Raw genomic sequence first — 19,734 nt, 5'->3', positions numbered from 1 at the left:
AATTTCTCATCCACTAGTACAGTATCCACTTATTCAGCAACCATATGAGAGACTGCAAGTGTCATAACACTCGTATTCATTCTATTCTTTGAGGCAGTTCCAGAGTAGGAAGTCAGATGATCCTAATACGTTTTTGGGCTTGCTGACACTTCCAGGTGCTACATTTAGCCATAATCTTCCAAGTTTGGCTCCAGCTCCTTCCCTTTTAGGTTAAAAGATATTCCACTTCCCTAGTGCCAGTGTGTATTGCAGTTATCTGGCCTCTTCAGAACTGCCCCACATATGCCTAAGACCGATAGATGTCACAGCTGACCCCACACATTTGTCTTGGAAAATGGTGAGGCTAGAGAGGGTCTTCAAATATAGCAAGGTCCATAGAAGGCTTGTCTGCAGAGATATGTTACATTTTCCCTTTCTTATTTGAACCGTCAAGAAAGTTAATTTTTGGATTTCTCATTGTCTTTGCCATCACTTTATAGCAATTCCCATAGGAAAGATCATTTCCATGTAAAATAACTCCAGGATAGTTGTTGGTTGGAGGTGTTGGAAAATGACTTCTTTGTTGTTTTTGCCTGTTTTAAAAGGGATTTTTTATTTTGGCAATTGGATTTTATTTGGCAATTCCAGTTGTGTACCAGACCTGTAGAGTATATCCATATAAAGACAGTACATTTTTCTAGTGTTAATTACTTTGCATCAGACTGTTCTTTTATATATAGAAGATCAAGTTTGAAATAAACCAGTTGTCAATTGGACTTGTCTCCGGACTACCGTTAATTTTTTGTTGTGAGTGCTGCCTTGTATCGAGTTACTTACCTGAGACACAACAGTAGGTACCTCAGTCATGGAATAAGTCATGAACCTTGGACTGCCCCTTTCCTTCATATTTTTTTGCAATATTATACAGTATGCACTGTATGTCCGACCACAACCTGTCTTTACTCCTCTGGACTATATTCCTTTTCGATGCTGCTCTAGGGGTTTTTCTCTAAGATTTATCTATTACAGATCAGGCTAGCTAACTCCTCTTCAAGTTCAGCTACCCTGTACTTGAGGGGCTGGGACAGCTGGCATCTGTCTTAGACGTAGGTGTCCTTAATTCAGCCTTCGGAAAGGTTAAACATCACACAAGAATGACATTGTTTTGGCTTCCCTATTATAATTTTGCTGAGTGAAATGGTTTCACTTTTTTAAGATAAGAATTTAAACATGCAAAATAGATAATATACACATCTGGAAGGAATAACATTGGCTATTAGAATGGCATTGTAACACAGTGCACAGTCCTAGGAGACACTGTGTTTAAATGTCATTCGAATCACTGGTGGTGGGGAGTTTGCATCTTCTTGCATTTTACAGTATGTGAAGGCTTTTCTCTAGGTCCCTCATTCTAGAAATGGACAGGTTTGTTTGAGGATGATCTTAATTTCTCCACTGTAGGAGATTATGTGTATATGCATGAGTAAACTTTGGTTCTGTCCAGTGCTGGTTCCTGGTTTGTTTCTACAGTGTGTCCCAGGCCCATACCATCCTGAATTGGACTAAGCAGGCTCAGAAAATGGAATGATGTATGTGGCGACTGTCTTTTATCACGTAAAATTATTTTTTGTGCAAGTTTACAGTTCATTAATTAATTAATTAAATAAGAATTTATTATGTATTTAGACCAAGAATCGAAATAATGTTGCCTGTTGATTTTATCAAGTGAACTTCATTGATTCTGGAATTCTAGGATCTTTCTTAGGATATTTACTGTGTTATGGTAGTACTAATTTTTGATTTGTTTATGGTTAGAAAGGAAGGTTCAGAGAGGCCGAGGAGGAGTTTTTTCCCACGGTCCATCTGCAAGTTAAATAAGGAAAGTGTTTAGGAATACATGATACGCTGTTGTTAACTCTCTCACATTATTTAAGTTAGGTCATCTATTTAGTTGTTATCATCATCATCATTATTATTACATATTTGTAATTTGATTCATGATTTTTAAATTTATAAAGTTATGTATTTTTATTATCCCCTATATGGATTTGTGTCAACGCATAGTCATAGGACATAAGCAACTAAGTACTTCATTGCATGTTATGCTGTATGTATAATTTGTATTTGACAAATAAGCAAATTTTGATTTGCCTTTCACTTGGAATAAACTGCATAAATGTGGTTTGTTTGCTATTTTGATTTTGAACTGTTTTATCCTGCATTCACAAATACACCACTGATTATATTTTCTTAGAATATTTCCTTCATTCATTTTCCAAAACCACTCAGTGCAGTTCAGAGAAGCATAAAGCCAGAACCCATGCTTTGAGCAATGGCTTAACGGCAAGAGAGGCTTTGATCACAGGGTACTCACACACTCACATAACTTCCACTAACACAGTGCCAATGTAAAGTTGACAATTGACATAACATATCTTTAGGATGATGAAACTTCTATTATAAAGTAGATTATATATTAAGTCATCCATTTTCCCAACAAACTAATCCTTGTTGAGGGTCAGAGCCCATACAGAATAGCACCATTTATTGTGTTTTCAATTCATCGCACTCACACAACCACATACATTTATAAATGGCCAATTTATAATTTCCATTCAGTCTGTCCTGTACATCTTTGTGTTGTGAAAGAACACTAGAGTACCTGGGGAAAAACCGGTACGGTCCTGGGCAGGACACAAAGACTCAAAACAACAACAACAACATTTATTTTTGTAGAATATTTTTATAATTAGGAGGTAGCTCAAAGTACTTTATAAGATGTTAAAGAAATAGTTACAAAAAAAGAAAAACAAATTTCAATTAAATAAGAAAAAAGTCAATACTCTTTTACTTAAAATAGATTTATAGTTAATAGAGAAGTTGAATCCTTATATATAATATAATTTTTTAAATCTCTATAGATGAGTCCAATGTGGAGCTCAGATGGCAGAGGAGGACAGAAAAAAAAACTTCACAGGCGAAAGGCTAAAGAAAAAAAATCTGCAGGGGTTCTGAGGCCAAGAGACCACCTAGCCCCAGATGCTGAATCCAGACTCATAGACCTGTGAAGCAACACTGTTACCCATTTCACCACCATGCAGCACCTTATATCATACAATTGTTAAATATATTTATAATTATAAATATTGCACTGTAAAATTGTTTAAGATATGTCACTAGAGTTATGTTACTGTAGATTAGTTAATGCTAAAAAATACTAACTGTTATTTTATTATAATATTTCAGATGATGGAACAGTATGTTTATACCTAACTTTCTTGTGGTGGTTGTAATTAGGAAGATCAGAAGATTCCTGTTACCATGGCTAAGCTGTGGACAGAGGATGCAGATGTTGGAGAGTTATTATCCAGTATTCATCTTGAGAAATATGAGAACGACTTCAGACAAGGAGGCTATTGCACTGCTAGAGACCTTTTTTGCCTTGACAATGACACTCTATCTAAGATTGGAGTAATAGCCACTGGCCACCGCAAACGGATCTTAAAACTTGCCAAACAAATACAGGACGGGTCACTTTCAGAAGAGGGAGAGGCATCACTAGATTGTCTCATTACAGAGCCTACTCTTGAGACAGGGCTCCAGCAAGAGTTAAATGACTTGAAAGTGTATAGTAACCCAACTATTCCTGAAAGAAAAAATATGGCTTCTAAAATGTCTGGCACATTTGTGGAGTCAATAAAGGAAAATGTTGCAGTTGTAGAGAAACCAATCCCAAAACCTAGGACAGTATTCAGCAAGACAAAACCATTAACAGATACTTTACCACAAGTTACAACTGCAGCTCCAGTGTCTACAGATGTATCACCTCAGGAATCCACTACAAGTCCTTTCATTGTTTTGGAAGGTTTTCGTCCTGGGGAATCAAGCACAGATAATGAAGATACTGACCTTGAAGAATTACCGAGCACGAAAGGTTTTCAGAAAGGCATTAACAGCTGGAGCTCCACTGAATCTATACCAAAACCAGAGCAAATATCTGAGAACCTACCTCCAGTTCCACCCCGAATCCACCGAGGAATTCCCCCAATCATTTTTTGTGGCAAAGCAGAGCAAGAAGAGAACTTGGCATCACCTCTGTCATCCTCTCCTTGCTCGTATAGTAGCACTGGAGAAACATCGCCTTCTGTTCCAAGTACCCCAGAAAAACAGGTGGAAATGGTGCCAAATGAAATCTATTTAGGTATCACCAATGTCACTCAGGAAATCCCACATCCACGGCCAGTCCCACAACCTCCATTCAGAAAGGAAGCCAGTGCCTCAGCTGAAAATATCAGGCAAGTTATTCTGTATATCTCAGTTTCATAAGGTTATACAATGACATATATTATTAGAAAATGTATTTGGCAGTATGTATACAAACTAGATGTGTCATTTTAGTGTAAGTTTCAAACTACTGAAACAGAAGCTTAATTTCTTTAAAGCAAGAAAAGGATTTCTTTTGAATGCTGACTTTTACCATATTCTCATGCATGATAATTTTTCCTTTTAAGCTTTTCTGTGTTTTGTTTTACTCTTAGAGGTTTTGTTGGAGAGGTTTTGAAGTTCCCACAGCTGACTACAATATTAAAACCAAATGTTATATTTCTTCATCTTTCAGATGGAAATCTCCTGTTATAATGAAACATAAAGAGGAAATATTATTGTTTCCCTTGGGTTAAACTCCCTTTAAATTGTACAAACATGTTTTGCCATTTCAAAATGTATGTTCCTCTATGGTGTTTGTGACTTTATGGAGTGTAAGAAAGCCACTATATGGGCGCCTGACCCGACACAGACTCACACCAGAGGCACATATAAAAATAAAGAAACTTTTATTTTTCTTCACCTGTGGGGCACATCTTCCCCGTAATCCTCACAGGCACAACACAGTCCCCAGTACAAATAAAGCACCCAAAACACTCTTCTCCTTTGCACCACCACTCCTCCTCCTCCCGACTCCCGTGGTGGTTGCTGGACCCTCTTATAGTCCACCCGGAAGTGCTCCAGGTGGTTGATTGCTGAGTTCCGGCTGCACTTCTGAGTGCGGCGAATACACTGACCATATGAGCTCAGGAGTCCCAGCTACAGCATCCCCTGGCGGTGCCTGCGGGACCCAACAGGGCTGCACCCAACTCCAATTCCCATAGAGCCCAGCGGAAAACCGAGGCACCGCTCCAACCCAGGGTGGCAGCCAACTAGCGTCCAGGGGGAAGTATTGCACCATCCAGGGCTGCTCCCGTGAATATACAGTGAAGGGGCGTCTGCCAAACAAATGGATAGGTGATATAGGTGTACAACTATCTTAAGGTTCATGTGAAATTTTTGCTTTTTGCATTGTATCCATTTTATAGATTAGTACCTACTGATATTATGCTATTATTGTCACATTACAGCAATCATGAAAATATTAGTGTTAAGTTACAAAGCAATTCAGAGCACTACTATAAACTGAAGAGTGAAATTGTGGTGCTGTGGTTAATGCTGCTGCCTCACACTTTCTCCTAGGTTTAAATCCTATACTCAGTTGCTGTCTATGTGGAGTTTACACATTCCATCCCTATCTGTGTGAGTGTTTTTCTTGGGTACTCTGGTGTTCCTTGCTCATTCAAAGATGTGCATATTAGGTTGATACAATATTCCAAATTGTCCATTTGTGTGTGACTGGGCCCAGCAATGGGGTTAGCTCCTAATTCAGGATTGGCTTCTGCCTTGATAGCCCCCTAAGTGACCCTGCATTACATTAAATTGGTTTGATAATATAAGTGTTGTGAGCTGAATGATGTATTACATTCTAATGGTACTAGATATACTATACAGGTAGAGAGGTAGGTTTATAGAGTTAGTATTGCATCATTTCCAGAGTAAAGTGAAATTCTTGCTTTCATATGCTAATCAACATGCAGTGCGTTTCCACACACTGGCAACATGATTAGTCAGTGAAACCTACCTTACCATGAAACTTCTTTCTTCCTTACTACATATGACTATTGTACCTCAAAGGCACTGTCACCCTTTCCATCCTTACCATTAAAATTTTTAGGACATATTTGTCATAATCTAGATGTGTGGGGGTATTAAAGGAACTAACCAGAATTCCTTCAGTAATGCTCAACCGGTAAGAACCCATTGGCAAAATAAAGAGACTCGTTATACAAGCATTAAATGTTTTCTTCCTCATATATTTTGTATTCCATGTATACTTAATGAGGTAGAGTCTGTACTCTGAAAAGGTTTTGACGCTCCTGGCGAAACTAGTATACGTTTTTTGTTATTATTCGATGTGAAAAATAACAAGTGTAACTTTGACAAAAAAAAAAAACTTACACAATGGCATTTTAATGAAAATGCTAATGTACATTTACAATTTACTTGGTGAACTAAAAAAATATAAAAAATAAGAATAAACGTGGCATTTACAAAAGCTTCAGTGCCCTAATAAATCAGTACTTAGTTACACCCTCTTTGGCAAAAATCATTGCTTGCAAAGATCTTTTGTAGCCAACTATGAGTCTTTGAATTCTCATTCCTTCTTGCAGAACACTGTTACAACACATCTTAAGATCTACCCACAGATCTTCAATGATGTTTAAGTCTCAGAAGTGTAAGGGCCATTCCAGAACCTTCACTTTGCGTTTCTTGAGTTACATCATGGTGTGGTGTAGCGCAGGCATGTCAAACACGCGGCCCCGGGCCACATGCGGCCCGCAACAGAAATCTGTGCGGCCCGCATGACAGATCCTAGTTAGCACTAAACTTGTACAAAATGATTACTATCGTTTGTGATTGAATCATTCTGCATCTTCGGCATTACTTATTGACTTTCCTTACTTCTGCCTTCTGACAAAAGCGTATTTTCCCATGGTGTTACGGTACCGGAAACGTCATCTGCTAGTATAGCCACGAGCCTTGTCCAAAGTTTATGAGCCGCGACGTCGCAACTGAAGTGCTAGGCTGCACCAGCCTGGCAACAGGGGCGGCCTTAGGCATGTGCAAACTGTGCACCTACACAGGGCCGCCACGCCAATATATATTGAATATAAAACAGAAAGAGAAAATAATGACACAGCTGACAGCAATGTGGCTGGAAAACATTGTGTTTCTTGTTAATTAGTACTCTGTATTTACTAATGTCACTCGAGTCGGAGCAGTAAGCTATATGTAGTATTAGAACGTTCTGCCGTAATGAGAATATCATGGGCCGCCACTTGGTTTTCAGGTTACGGACACGCGCATATAGAAGCGTGTCATGAGCACGAGGCGGCCGTGCATAAGCTACCATATTGACATTGGCGGGCGAAGGGGCCTCCGATTGTTTCTCTGCCCGGGGTCGCCACGAACCTAGAGCCGCCCCTGGCAGGCTACACTACTGGCTGGGCTGCTGATACTAGCCACTGGGCAGAACTGACCATCACGAGTAGTAATAGCTCGCATATTTTCACTTTTTTTTGCTCTAGTTTTATGTAATTTTGTGCTAGTATTGTAGTGAAGAGTTAGTGCAGACTACAGCTGAAGATCTGAAGTGGACGCGAGAAGTTGGTGAGTTGTTTATTAACAAATTTTTGTGATTTTCAGTTTGTAAAATTAGTGTAGGTCAGGGGTTTTTTTTGCATATCGGCGTATTTTACAATATAAACTTTGAAGTAAACTTAGTAACTTAAATTAAAATTTGATTTTTGGAGGATTTGTTTTCCAACTTGAATTACTGAGCAATGAATTCAGTGAGCGTTTTCGTAATTTTAGTTCACACAAACAGGACTTTGCGCTGTTTATGTCACCATACTCTTACAACGTTGAGAATGCGCCTGAGAATATCCAAATGGAATTGATTGAACTGCAGTCAGATTCTATTCTGAAGACAAAATACAATGAAGTTGGTGTGCCAGGCTTGTATGCTTACCTGCCACCCTCGTATGTGCAGATCTGTAAGTTGGCATCGAGAGTACTGTCTGTTTTCGGAAGCACTTACCTTTATGAGCAATTGTTTTCGTTAATGAAAGCTACCAAAACCCCACATCGCTCAAGACTTACCGTCGAGCACCTTTCATCCCTCATAAAAGTTGCAGCTGCACAAGATTTCAAGCCTGATATTGACGAACTGGTTACTAACAAGAGATGCCAAGTGTCGGGACAAAAGAAATAGATCTCACACTTTAAGACTCCTATATAAGCAATGAATATAATATACAGTCATCCCTCACCTATCGCGGGGGTTACGTACCAGAGCCCCCCGCGATAGGTGAAAATCCGCGAAGTAGCGACCAATTTTTTTTTATTATTTATACATATTTTAAGGCTTTATAAACCCTTCCCACACTTTTATAAACCTTTCTCACTCTCTTGTTAACCTTTTCCACACTCTTATAAACACTTCCTATGCTCTTAAACACTTTCTGCATTCTTAAACACCGCAGACCAACACTGCACACTGCACGCAGCGATCAGACGTCGATGTGTCTGCACTCGCTTTGTGAAGGGGGGCAGCTGAACTCACGCTGAGCAGAAATGGACTTTGTGCTGCTTCTGCCAAAATACCTGCTTGTCGCTCTGCACGTTCGGAAGGAGGAGGAGGAGTGGGGGTGTGTGAGGGCTGAACGCACGTTCGCTCAAACCCCCCTCCCCGGAGGCGCAGTACGCTCCTGCCACTTCGCATTGTCAAGGGGGTGGGGAGCTGAATGAACGCTAAGGAGAAGTGGACTTTGTGCTGGCTTGGCTGCTTGTCGCTCTGCATGTCAATAAGCCTGTACATCACCTATTTTCCTGTCTCACTGTCTTGTCTTGCGTGAAGTTAAAATGTTTTATAATAGTGAGATGTTATTCATATCCTTAGCCCGACATCCACATATCATATGTGTTAACAAAGTGTGTTTTATAAGTTTACATGTGTTTAAAAGCATGTGGGATGGGTATTTTAAGGCTTAAAACTATAAAAATGTTTATTTATATGGTCTTTCTATATCGCGGATTTTTCTCCTGTTGCTGATGGGTCTGGAACATAACTTCCGCGATAGGCGGGCAATCACTTGTATTTAAAAACCCGCGAAGTCGTGAATCCGCGAAAAGTGAACTGCGAAGTAGCAAGGGATTACTGTAATGAATATAATATAGTATAAGGACCTACTGTAGCTAAGAGGCTAAGACTCTAATTGTACGCTGTTGTATGGAGATTGTATGGAAATAAATTGCTTTTCTTTAAACTTTAAGTGTTACATTTTTGAAAGTTTTCAGTATTGGAAAGAAAGCTACAGTAACTTTGTATAATAGTATTTGTTACAGTGCGGCCCGCTGACACATGTACGGCAGTCGAAGCGGCCCACCAATGGTAGTGAGTTTGCCATGCCTGGTGTAGCGGGTACACACCTCACGTCAAAAAGGCCTCTTTTTAAATAAATAATAGCCGTACTAGCAGCTTAGCGAGGGGGTGTGGTATGTGTGGCAGGAGTAGTTCCCGGGTGATGCGTGATGCAGATGGTCCTCACTTAAGTGCACTGGTGAGGAGTCGTCCGCATCTGTAATTGGTGCCGGGAGCTGCTAATTGCCACATATGATCCACGTCCCCATAATAAATAGAAGTGTGAGGCGGCTATGAGGGGAGAAAAAAAGAAAAAAGTGAACGGAGGTTAAGAGGAGAGAAGGAGAGTGAGCAAGCGCAGGTTCGCGCTGTATGCAGGCAGCTGGGAGAGGCGAGCCCGAGTGGGGTGTTTGGCCAGCACCCGAGGGCCGACGGTAGTGGTCGCTCCTACTGAGCATTTGTTGGGAGCAGGAGTGACCAAGAGAAGGTTGGCTCGCCACAGCAAAGGCAGCGGGAGTCGGAGATTTGGAGTAGAATCCCCAGTGTGAGTGTCCTGGCCGTTGGGGGAAGCCAAGTCTCGGTCTGGTAGGGGCTGAACGAAGCCAGGGATCGGGAGGCCACCAGACCAGTCGAGCAGAATAAGGTTAGCTGCTTGTAGGGTGGCTCCCCTGGTGCATAGCCTGGACGGGAGAAGCAGGGGAGTCACCAATAGAAAGGCACCAGGTTGATTTTAAAAAGACAGCTTCCAGCCATTGTTTTAACCTCGTTGTTTTTTAAAAAGGATTTTTTTTTAATGGATGTTAATCTCCACCATTTACACCTGTTTTAATGGATTATTTATTTAATGACATATTTTTGAGACACTGCACTTAATTTAATTTGGACACTGTGTTTTGATTTTTCTTGTTCTAATAAAAGCACTTGGCACATTTTGCACCATCCCCTTGCTTCATTGTTGTGTCTCACTGCCTAGCTCATCAGTGACATTACCGACGGTGTCGGGTTCAAGAGCTCCCAGAAGGAAGATGAGAGCATGGAGTGGAACTTTCATCGTCACACATAGTAAATCTGGAATTGTGTTTTGGATTGTTGATGTCTTATAGAAGCCATCCTGACTGACTGTCTAATATTCTGCAATGATTTGTTGATATTTAGTGGAATCCATTCTTTCCTTTAATTGCTTAATGTTCCCTGTGGCACTTGCTGCCACACAACATCAAAGCATAATAGACCCACACCTATAGTTGGAAATGTGTTTTTTTTTTTTACAAATCGTTCTCTTTTTTTTACTTTCTCGTATCTGAATTATAGGGAAGGTATTGAAATTGTCCAAAAATTCGACCTCAACATTTTGATGAATTTCAATGTTTTAGACCTCCCCGAGTCCGATTTACTTTCTTGTAGGGAAAGTATTGTAATCATCCAAAAATTTGATGTTGAGATTTTCATGAATCTCTGCGTTTTAGACCTCCCTGAGTCCAAAAAGCCCATTTTTGGAATTATGTTTGTGTATCTGTCTGTGTGTGTGTATGTAAACACGATAACTTCAGTACACTTTCACTTCAGTCAACCAAATTTTGCATACAAGTATTAGGTTCAAAATGTAGATTTCTATCAACTTTTGAGCTATTTCCACTAACTGGAAGTGGTACTTTTTATTCACGCAGTTGCAGAGTCTGATTTATTCAACTTTACTTTTATAATAATTGTAACAATATATTGTTAATTTGATTTGATTTGTTGTTGATGGTTCTTTAATGTACATAGTATAAAAATATAAACATTGTCTTGAGGTTCACTCCTCAAATGTCCATCGCCATATCTGAGTTTACAAGAAAGTCTAGGGGAAACCACTTCCGATTTTATCCATCTATTATCCAACCCGCTATATCCTAACACAGGGTCACGGGGGTCTGCTGGAGCCAATACCAGCCAACACAGGGTGCAAGGCAGGAACAAACCCCGGACAGGGCGCCAGCCCACCGCAGGGCACACACCAAGCACACACTAGGGACAATTTAGGATCGCCAGTGCACCTAACCTGCATGTCTTTGGACTGTGGGAGGAAACCGGAGCACCCGGAGGAAACCCACGCAGACACGGGGAGAACATGTCCGATTTTATTTCCAAACAAATCCTTTCTGGTTGTGGGCAAAGAGTTTGATTGTACCTTTAAATATCATGGCACTTATCTCAGAAATTCCTCTTTCTTATGTAGATATTGTTTTGCGTGCTTAAGACATTTTTCTTTGTGATAAGACCAGAGGTTATGTTTCTTTCTGGTGGCTTTTTTATATAGGCCATGTCCATGTAAGTAAATCTGCACAGTAGTATGGTGCACCTCCACTCCTTTCTCTGCTACACTTCTCTTTAGGTCTCCTGCAGTACTATGGGGGTTTTGCTTTGACTTTCTACACAGTATATGAGTTGCTTTATCTGTCTGTTTTGTTGGTCTTCCAGATCTTGCTGTCCACCTCCATTGTTCCCCTTAACTGTCATTTCTTAGTGACATTTTGGACTGTGGAAAATTCTTGCTGGAAGCACTTTGTTATATTTTAGAGCCTTTGCTTGCTTTGTAGGCATTGATTAGTTTTAACTGTCAGATCAAATTGGTTAGAAGAGTCCATGCTTGTTAAATCTTGAACAATGTTTGAAGAGTCAAATAATTTATTAAGCTCTGGAACTGTCATCAGTTTACAATTTTTAGATAGATAGATAGATACTTTATTAATCCTTTAACAACAATTCTTGACTAAACTAGGATGACCAAACTTTTGCAAATGTCACATTTACTGTTATTATTAATTTTTTTTTACATTTTTTATTTGATCAAAAAAATTCTACCTGTATATTAACATTTTCATAAAAATTGTACTGTTTTATTTGTTTGCTGTTGAAGATATTGTTACAATTTTTTTTCTTCAAATGTCAACAAAATATGTCTGGGGTTTTCAAACCTTTGCATGAGAAAGAAAGAAAGAAAGAAAGAAAGAAAGAAAGAAAGAAAGAAAGAAAGAAAGAAAGAAAGAAAGAAAGAAAGAAAGAAAGAAAGAAAGAAAGAAAGAATTCTGTTCTTAAGGCTTTTTTCTGGTATTACATGGAATCATTTATAAGGCAAGAACAGCTGTTCATCCATCCATCCATCCAATCCCAGGCAGGGTGCCAACCAGCCAGGACACACACAAACACACCCACACACCAAGCACACACTAGGGCCAATTTAGAATCGCCAATCCACCTAACCTGCATGTCTTTGGACTGTGGGAGGAAACCGGAGCACCCGGAGGAAACCCACGCAGACACGGGAAGAACATGCAAACTCCACGCAGGGAGAAACCGGGAAGCGAATCATTTATAAGGCAACAACAGCTATTCAGCTATAGAAAAAAAACTTATCATAACTGCTACCATTTGGCTGAATTAAGACAAAAGGATAGATCAGATTTAAAGAAACATTTGGTTACTTTTGTTTACACTAGAAAATGTCTGCATATTTTGGAATGGTTATTATATTGTCTGAAATCTAAGACAACTTTGAGACATCACATTTCAGAGCAGTCTGTCCTCTTTCCCTATAGCAGCCAGGGCTAACGTCACATGCTGCTTACAAACAATCAGCCATGTGCCACTGCCAGTGTGGTAATTGCCAGCTTAAGCTAATCATATTGTTTATTCATGCTGCCAGTTGTTTAGCAGCACCCGCTTGTTCATATTCCTTACTGTAGTGATATGCTACTGAGAGGAGCTAGCGAAGCAAACACATGCAGCTGTACCGACAGTCAACACACAACTGCTGCGGGGCTTGTTATTTTAGAGCCCTGCAATTATTTCAGGCCCAATTTATTCCACTGCGTTTTTTGACATTGCTATACAGTGTCTAAATGTTTTGAATTGTTTAAAACTTGTGCAACACCATGTATTAACATAATATCAGAGGGGGACCAAACTGGATAACAGGCTTTAATATGCTGGTATGGAAGACTCTGTTGGCATGCTTTTTCCAGCGTATCCATTTTAGTAAAAAGATGCATTTCAGAGCTTCTCATGTGCCAAATTAATCATTATTTCTTTCTGCCTACACAGCAAATAGAAGTTGGACACTCTAACTCAGTGTACTTATCATAAAACATATTTTAGTTCAGCAAATAAAGCTTTGGCCTTATCTAGATAAGCAAATAGTGTATTTTGTCAGAGTTTTATTTAATCATATACTGGAATGACTCCCCTAAATATTTCACCCTCCAAGCTCGTTCCTAAAATGAACTAATTCAGTAAATGAAAGCTTTTATTAGTAAAACTAGTCATTTAGCCCGTTACAGTAACGGGCGCTAGAACAGTAGTGCATAAACATTAGTAGGAACAGTCTATATTAAATGGCAAGGGACTTTGACCTCATTCTTTTTGTTGGTCGTATTTTTCTTTGTCTTTCAGCCTTTCTTTTCTTGATGTTTACTTGCTGAGCTGACTGTTCTTCGTGGGCTGCCGTCGTGTATTGTGTGTCTTTAATTTTCTGTGACAGTAATACTGTCTTGTACGTCCGCTGGCTTGTACGTCCGTAATATACCGTTTAATTTTCTCTGGCGGTAATACAGGCGTGCGCGTCGGTAATATGCTTTTAATCTCCTCTGACAGTAATACTGGCTTGTATGTGGCTGTAATATGCGTCACTGTATTGTGTACCTTTAATTTCCTCTCGCAGTAATACTGGTTTGTATTTCCGTAAAACGCCTGCAACTTTCTCTGACAGTAATATCGCGCATCGCACCGTGCCCCGCGCATGCGCACTTCACCAGAAGACACACACACACGGACACCTGGACGCACAGAGGGATTTTATTAAAGAGGATGATTTCCATTGTCCCTTGTAATATTTCCATGAGTTTCAGCTAATAATAATTTTCATCAAGTCAGTGCAGTTGATTTTTTCATCAAGTCAGTGCAGTTGATTTTACAGAAACATAAATCAGATAGAATTTAAACCTTTAAGTAGTGTGGTTGTCTTGACAAAATACATTTTGGGGCTGTAACCCTGCTATCCCAAACGTGTTGTGAGGGTCTGCTGGGAACGTCTGGCAGAGCCCCCTGTCAGAAGTAGCTTCAACTCCCACCTCCGGCAGAACTTCGACCACATCCCGAGGGAGGTGGGGGACATTGAGTCCGAATGGGCCATGTTCCGTGCCTCTATTGTTGAGGCAGCTGACCGGAGCTGTGGCCGTAAGGTGGTCGGTGCCTGTCGTGGCGGCAATCCCCGAACCCGTTGGTGGACACCGGCAGTGAAGGATGCCGTCAAGCTGAAGAAGGAGTCCTACAGGACCCTTTTGTCCTGTGGGACCCCGGAGGCAGCTGATAGGTACCGGCAGGCCAAGCGGAATGCGGCTTTGGTGGTTGCTGAGGCAAAAACTCGGGCGTGGGAGGAGTTTGGGGAGGCCATGGAGAACGACTTTCGGACGGCTTCGAGGAGATTCTGGTCCACCATCCGGCGTCTCAGGAAGGGGAAGCAGTGCAGTGTCAACACTGTATATGGTGGGGATGGTGCGCTGCTGACCTCGACTCGGGACGTTGTGGGTCGGTGGGGGGAATACTTCGAAGACCTCCTCAATCCCATTAACATGCCTTCCAATGAGGAAGCAGAGCCTGGGGACTCAGAGGTGGGCTCCCCCATCTCTGGGACTGAGGTCACCGAGGTGGTCAAAAAACTCCTTGGTGGCAGGGCCCCAGGGGTGGATGAGATACGCCCGGAGTTCCTCAAGGCTCTGGATGTTGTAGGACTGTCTTGGCTGACACGCCTCTGCAACATCGCATGGACATCAGGGACAGTGCCTCTGGATTGGCAGACCGGGGTGGTGGTCCCCCCTCTTTAAGAAGGGGGATCGGAGGGTGTGTTCCAACTACAGAGGGATCACACTTCTCAGCCCTCCCTGGAAAAGTCTATTCAGGGGTCCTGGAGAGGAGGGTCCGTCGGATAGTCGAGCCTCGGATTCAGGAGGAACAGTGTGGTTTTCGTCCTAGTCGCGGAACAGTGGACCAGCTCTATACCCTTAGCAGGGTCCTGGAGGGTGCATGGGAGTTTGCCCAACCAGTCTACATGTGTTTTGTGGACTTGGAAAAGGCATTCGACCGTGTCCCCCGGGGAATCCTGTGGGGGGTACTCCGAGAGTATGGGGTACCGGCCCCCCTGATAAGGGCTGTTCAGTCCCTGTACGATCGGTGCCAGAGCTTGGTCCGCATTGCCGGCAGTAAGTCGAACCCATTTCCAGTGAGAGTTGGACTCCGCCAGGGCTGCCCTTTGTCACCGATTCTGTTCATAACTTTTATGGACAGAATTTCTAGGCGCAGCCAGGGCGTTGAGAGGGTCCGGTTTGGTGGGCTCAGGATTGGGTCACTGCTTTTTGCAGATGATGTTGTCCTGTTTGCTTCATCAGGCCGTGATCTTCAGCTCTCTCTGGATCGGTTCGCAGCCGAGTGTGAAGCGGCTGGGATGAGAATCAGCACCTTCAAATCCGAGACCATGGTCCTCAGCCAGAAAAGGGTGGAGTGCCCTCTCAGGGTTGGTAGCGAGATCCTGCCCCAAGTGGAGGAGTTCAAGTATCTCGGGGGTCTTGTTCACGAGTGAGGGAAGAATGGAGCGTGAGATCGACAGGCGGATCGGTGCGGCATCCGCAGTAATGCGGGCGCTGCATCGGTCTGTCGTGGTGAAAAAGGAGCTGAGCCGCAAGGCGAAGCTCTCAATTTACCAGTCGATCTATGTTCCTACCCTCACCTATGGTCATGAGCTATGCGTAGTGACCGAAAGAACGAGATCGCGAATATAAGCGGCTGAAATGAGTTTCCTCCGCAGGGTGTCTGGGCTTTCCCTTAAAGATAGGATGAGAAGCTCAGTCATCCGGGAGGGGCTCAGAGTAGAGCTGCTGCTCCTCCGCATCGAGAGGAGTCAAATGAGGTGGCTCGGGCATCTGATCAGGATGCCTCCTGGACGCCTCCCTGGTGAGGTGTTCCGGGCACGTCTAACCGGGAGGAGGCCCCGGGGAAGACCCAGGACACGCTGGAGGGACTATGTCTCTCGACTGGCCTGGGAACGCCTTGGGATTCTCCCGGAAGAGCTAGAAGAAGTGGCCGGGGAGAGGGAAGTCTGGGCATCTCTGCTCAAGCTGCTGCCCCCGCGACCCGACCTCGGATAAGCGGGAGACAATGGATGGATGGAACCCTGCTATCTGCATTTACTTCAACTGAAAAACTAAAAAAACAACGCTCAATGGCATCAAAATGGAGCAAAAACATCAGTCTCTAGGTTAACATGAGGCAAAATAATATACCGTTTTCTTCAAGTTATAGAAGAGCTCTGTCTCTTTGGTTGCTTGATGGTGAAGTGATGCCCCCTTCCAGGCAGTCATGCTTTTATGGCCCAGGGACCAGAAGGAGCAGAGTCAGTTTCTCTCACTGGACAGTTTCTCAGTATTGTAGAGGAAAATGAAGACAACACAGTTAGTGGCAGCACCCTCTGTTTCTGTCCAGGGTGGAACAACAAACCTGGGAGGAACTCACAGGGCGACCTTCTGACACATACTGTATGCATGATAGTGTGTGTGCCCTGTTGTGGGCTGGCACCCTGCCTGGGATTTGTTCCTGCCTTGTGCCCTGTGCTGGCTGGGATTGGCTCCAGCAGACCCCCCGTGTCCCTGTGTTAGGATATAGCAGGTTGGAAAATAACAGACTGACTGACAGTTTCAGCTCCTAAGCTAACACATAACTTTTTTGCACTTAAGGGTAAATCTGTCCATCTGGACATTCATGCCATGTTTTTAATCTGAATTTACAGACTAAAATTAATGCAAAAATATCTAAGAGGCTGAATGCTGTTAGCATGCATTCAGTTTGCTTTCTTCTAGGCACTTACTATTTCGTCAACTTTTTTATTTCATTCTTTTCTGCTTTGAATTCTTCACTGTGTAACTTAATAAGAATGACTTTTGAAATAAACGTAGCACTAAAATATCATTCCATTTGAATGTAGCAAATGTAGAGGTGCTCCAGAGGTCTGCTAATAACCTCTGGCCTCCCCTTTACCTTTTCTCTTATTACTTTTTAATACACATGTAAAATTACCAGTAAATCAGATCATAATCATTTGCAAGCCTTGAAAAAATGACATTAGTTTATATTACTTCCGTTTTAGCTATAACATTTCACCCACATATATACAAAATTAATATCCACAGCCACTGCACACCTACTGAAAACAGAGAATGCATTATTCCTATGTAAATGATAAGAACGACGTCCAGCAAAGCATCACAGTGGATAGGTGCCAAGCAATTCAAAATTATCTAAAGCTTTGTTTACCTCACCAGGGGCCTCATGTATAACGCCGTGCGTAGAACTCACACTATAACATGGCGTAAGCACAAAAGCGGGATTGTGCGTACGCACAGAAAAATCCAGATGCAGGAATCTGTGCGCACGCATACTTTCACGTTCTTCTACTACATAAATCCCGATTTGCGTGAAAAGTAACGTACATGCACGCGCCTTCTGTCCCGCCCCAACTCCTCCCAGAATTACGCCTCTTTGAATATGCAAATCAATATAAATAGCCTTCTGTGAAAAGACAATGGGAAAAGCACGGGAGAAAATATAAGAATTTCAGCGAATACCAAGTGGAGGCAAATGAAAAACGTACTATTTGTTGGTTTAAACAGTGGTATAATCAACAAAAGGAAGCTGATCGAGTGACAGAGTGTCGGAGAAACTCGAAGGCTCAACTTCACAAAGTCGCACAGTGCCCGAAATAAAAAAGAAATCACATATCAAAGTCGCCGTGAAAAAGCGAGTCGTAGCCCACCGTCTGAGTGTCATATGAAAGCTTATTAGGGTACAGACAAAAAAAAGGCACACAGTGGGGAAAAAAGCACGAAATGTCAACTTTAATCTCGAAATTTCCACTTTAATCACGTAGTTTATTTTGCCATTAAAGTAGAACATCTTAAACTTCATCTTAAAATCGTTTAATTTACTAGTTTCTCAAATCCTATTGTAACTAAAGTGGCATGTTAAATGCTTTGTTCTGTATTTGATCTTCTATGTGCTCTATGTGTATGAATCACTACCTGCTTTTTAAACGGGCTTTCGCTTTTTCCGACGGGACACATACTCCATTACATTCTTGATATTACAGCTCTCTGAATAATTAAAATACTGAGATGTATACGTGATATCTTTTTCATGATGATAGGAATGAAAGCATGTTATTAAACATGGGAACACGGTGGCGCAGTGCTTGTTTATGTCTCACGCAAGAGGCTTGCTGCGCCATGCGCAACCTTCAGTTAAATAATTTATCACAGCAGTACTGTCTCTTTCAAACGTACTAACCTCCAATTCCTGTCCTTACTTTTCTTTCTCCAAAAACTCAATCGCCACACAATAAGCTATGTAATAGACGTGAAGCCATCTGTAAGCTTAGAACTTCGATTCTTCAAAACTTTTAAGGAACATTGAAATATCTTAGTAGTACGTGTTTAATTATTATATCCGTCTATCTTTCCAGTGTCGCGTCAGCACCAGCAATAATACAGCGCAAGGCAGGAACAATTACTGAACTAGCTAGCGCTGCGGCACCGTGTCCTCACATGTTTAATTATTAACAATACAGATTATTTAAATGAAGTTAAAGTTTTATCTGTATAATATAATCAACATGTTTTGCTGCATTTCGTCTTAGAAATGAATACCGTCATCACATGTAAATACGCGCTTTATAAAGTGGCGCAGGTTGTGCAATATTATAACTGTAGTGCAAGTTTACAGTGGGGTAATTGTACTAATAAGTACAAACAGTTCTACAAGGAGCACTTGATGGACTGATTTAGTGTGTTTAGAGTTCTTGGGATGAAACTGTTTCTAAACCGCGAAGTCCGTACAGGGACTAAAGCGTTTGCTGTGGCTCAGGCAGCATCTGCTTCATGCTGTGTACCGATAATTCTCTTTCCAATCAGCTGCTGCTGTGATTTCCCACTCAGATACAGTAATATAAATACTCTGAGTGGTGCAGTGAGAGTAATGTGGAAAAAGATGATCTGCTGTGGCAGCCCTTAACGGGATCAGCTGAAAGAACATGCAGTGAGAGTTACAACGCTAAAGCAGTTATGGTATTTGGAATACTATGGCTATTCCCTGGACCATTATATTGCTACAGGTTAATTACAATCAGATGCATTACACTAATAAACAATATGCAGTTAATTTCAGTGTATTTATAAAGCCGCGCCAGGAATGTGGATTTAAGAAAGAAAGAGTGATCACACAGGAACAGTAGCACTGCTTTGACACTGGGTGCCGCCAGTCTGCAAAACCGGGCGGATAAATTGCGTACGCCAAGGAATGAGTTACCGTGGAAATGTGCGTGGCTTTACGCCAAGTTTAGGTTTTATACATCGCGATTTGAGCGTGGAAAGGTTCGTACGCAACAT

At 41.8% G+C, this 19,734-nt stretch overlaps 1 protein-coding gene across 1 annotated transcript in view; it reads left to right on the top strand.

Moving 5' to 3' along the window:
• Window positions 1–19,734, top strand: part of arap3 (ArfGAP with RhoGAP domain, ankyrin repeat and PH domain 3) — a 199,173-nt gene that overhangs the window by 103,188 nt on the left and 76,251 nt on the right. Inside the window, exons 2-3 of the mRNA XM_028812615.2 lie at window positions 3,226–4,274; window positions 6,041–6,094. Of these exons, the coding sequence (XP_028668448.2) occupies window positions 3,301–4,274; window positions 6,041–6,094 (1,028 nt within the window). The 5' untranslated portion in view covers window positions 3,226–3,300. The remainder of the gene's footprint in view (window positions 1–3,225; window positions 4,275–6,040; window positions 6,095–19,734) is intronic.

This window comes from Erpetoichthys calabaricus, chromosome 11 (assembly GCF_900747795.2).
Source record: "Erpetoichthys calabaricus chromosome 11, fErpCal1.3, whole genome shotgun sequence".
Classification (NCBI taxonomy): Eukaryota; Metazoa; Chordata; class Cladistia; order Polypteriformes; family Polypteridae; genus Erpetoichthys; species Erpetoichthys calabaricus.
Note: the sequence above shows the minus strand (reverse complement) of the source record. Positions and strands in the feature narration are given on the sequence as shown.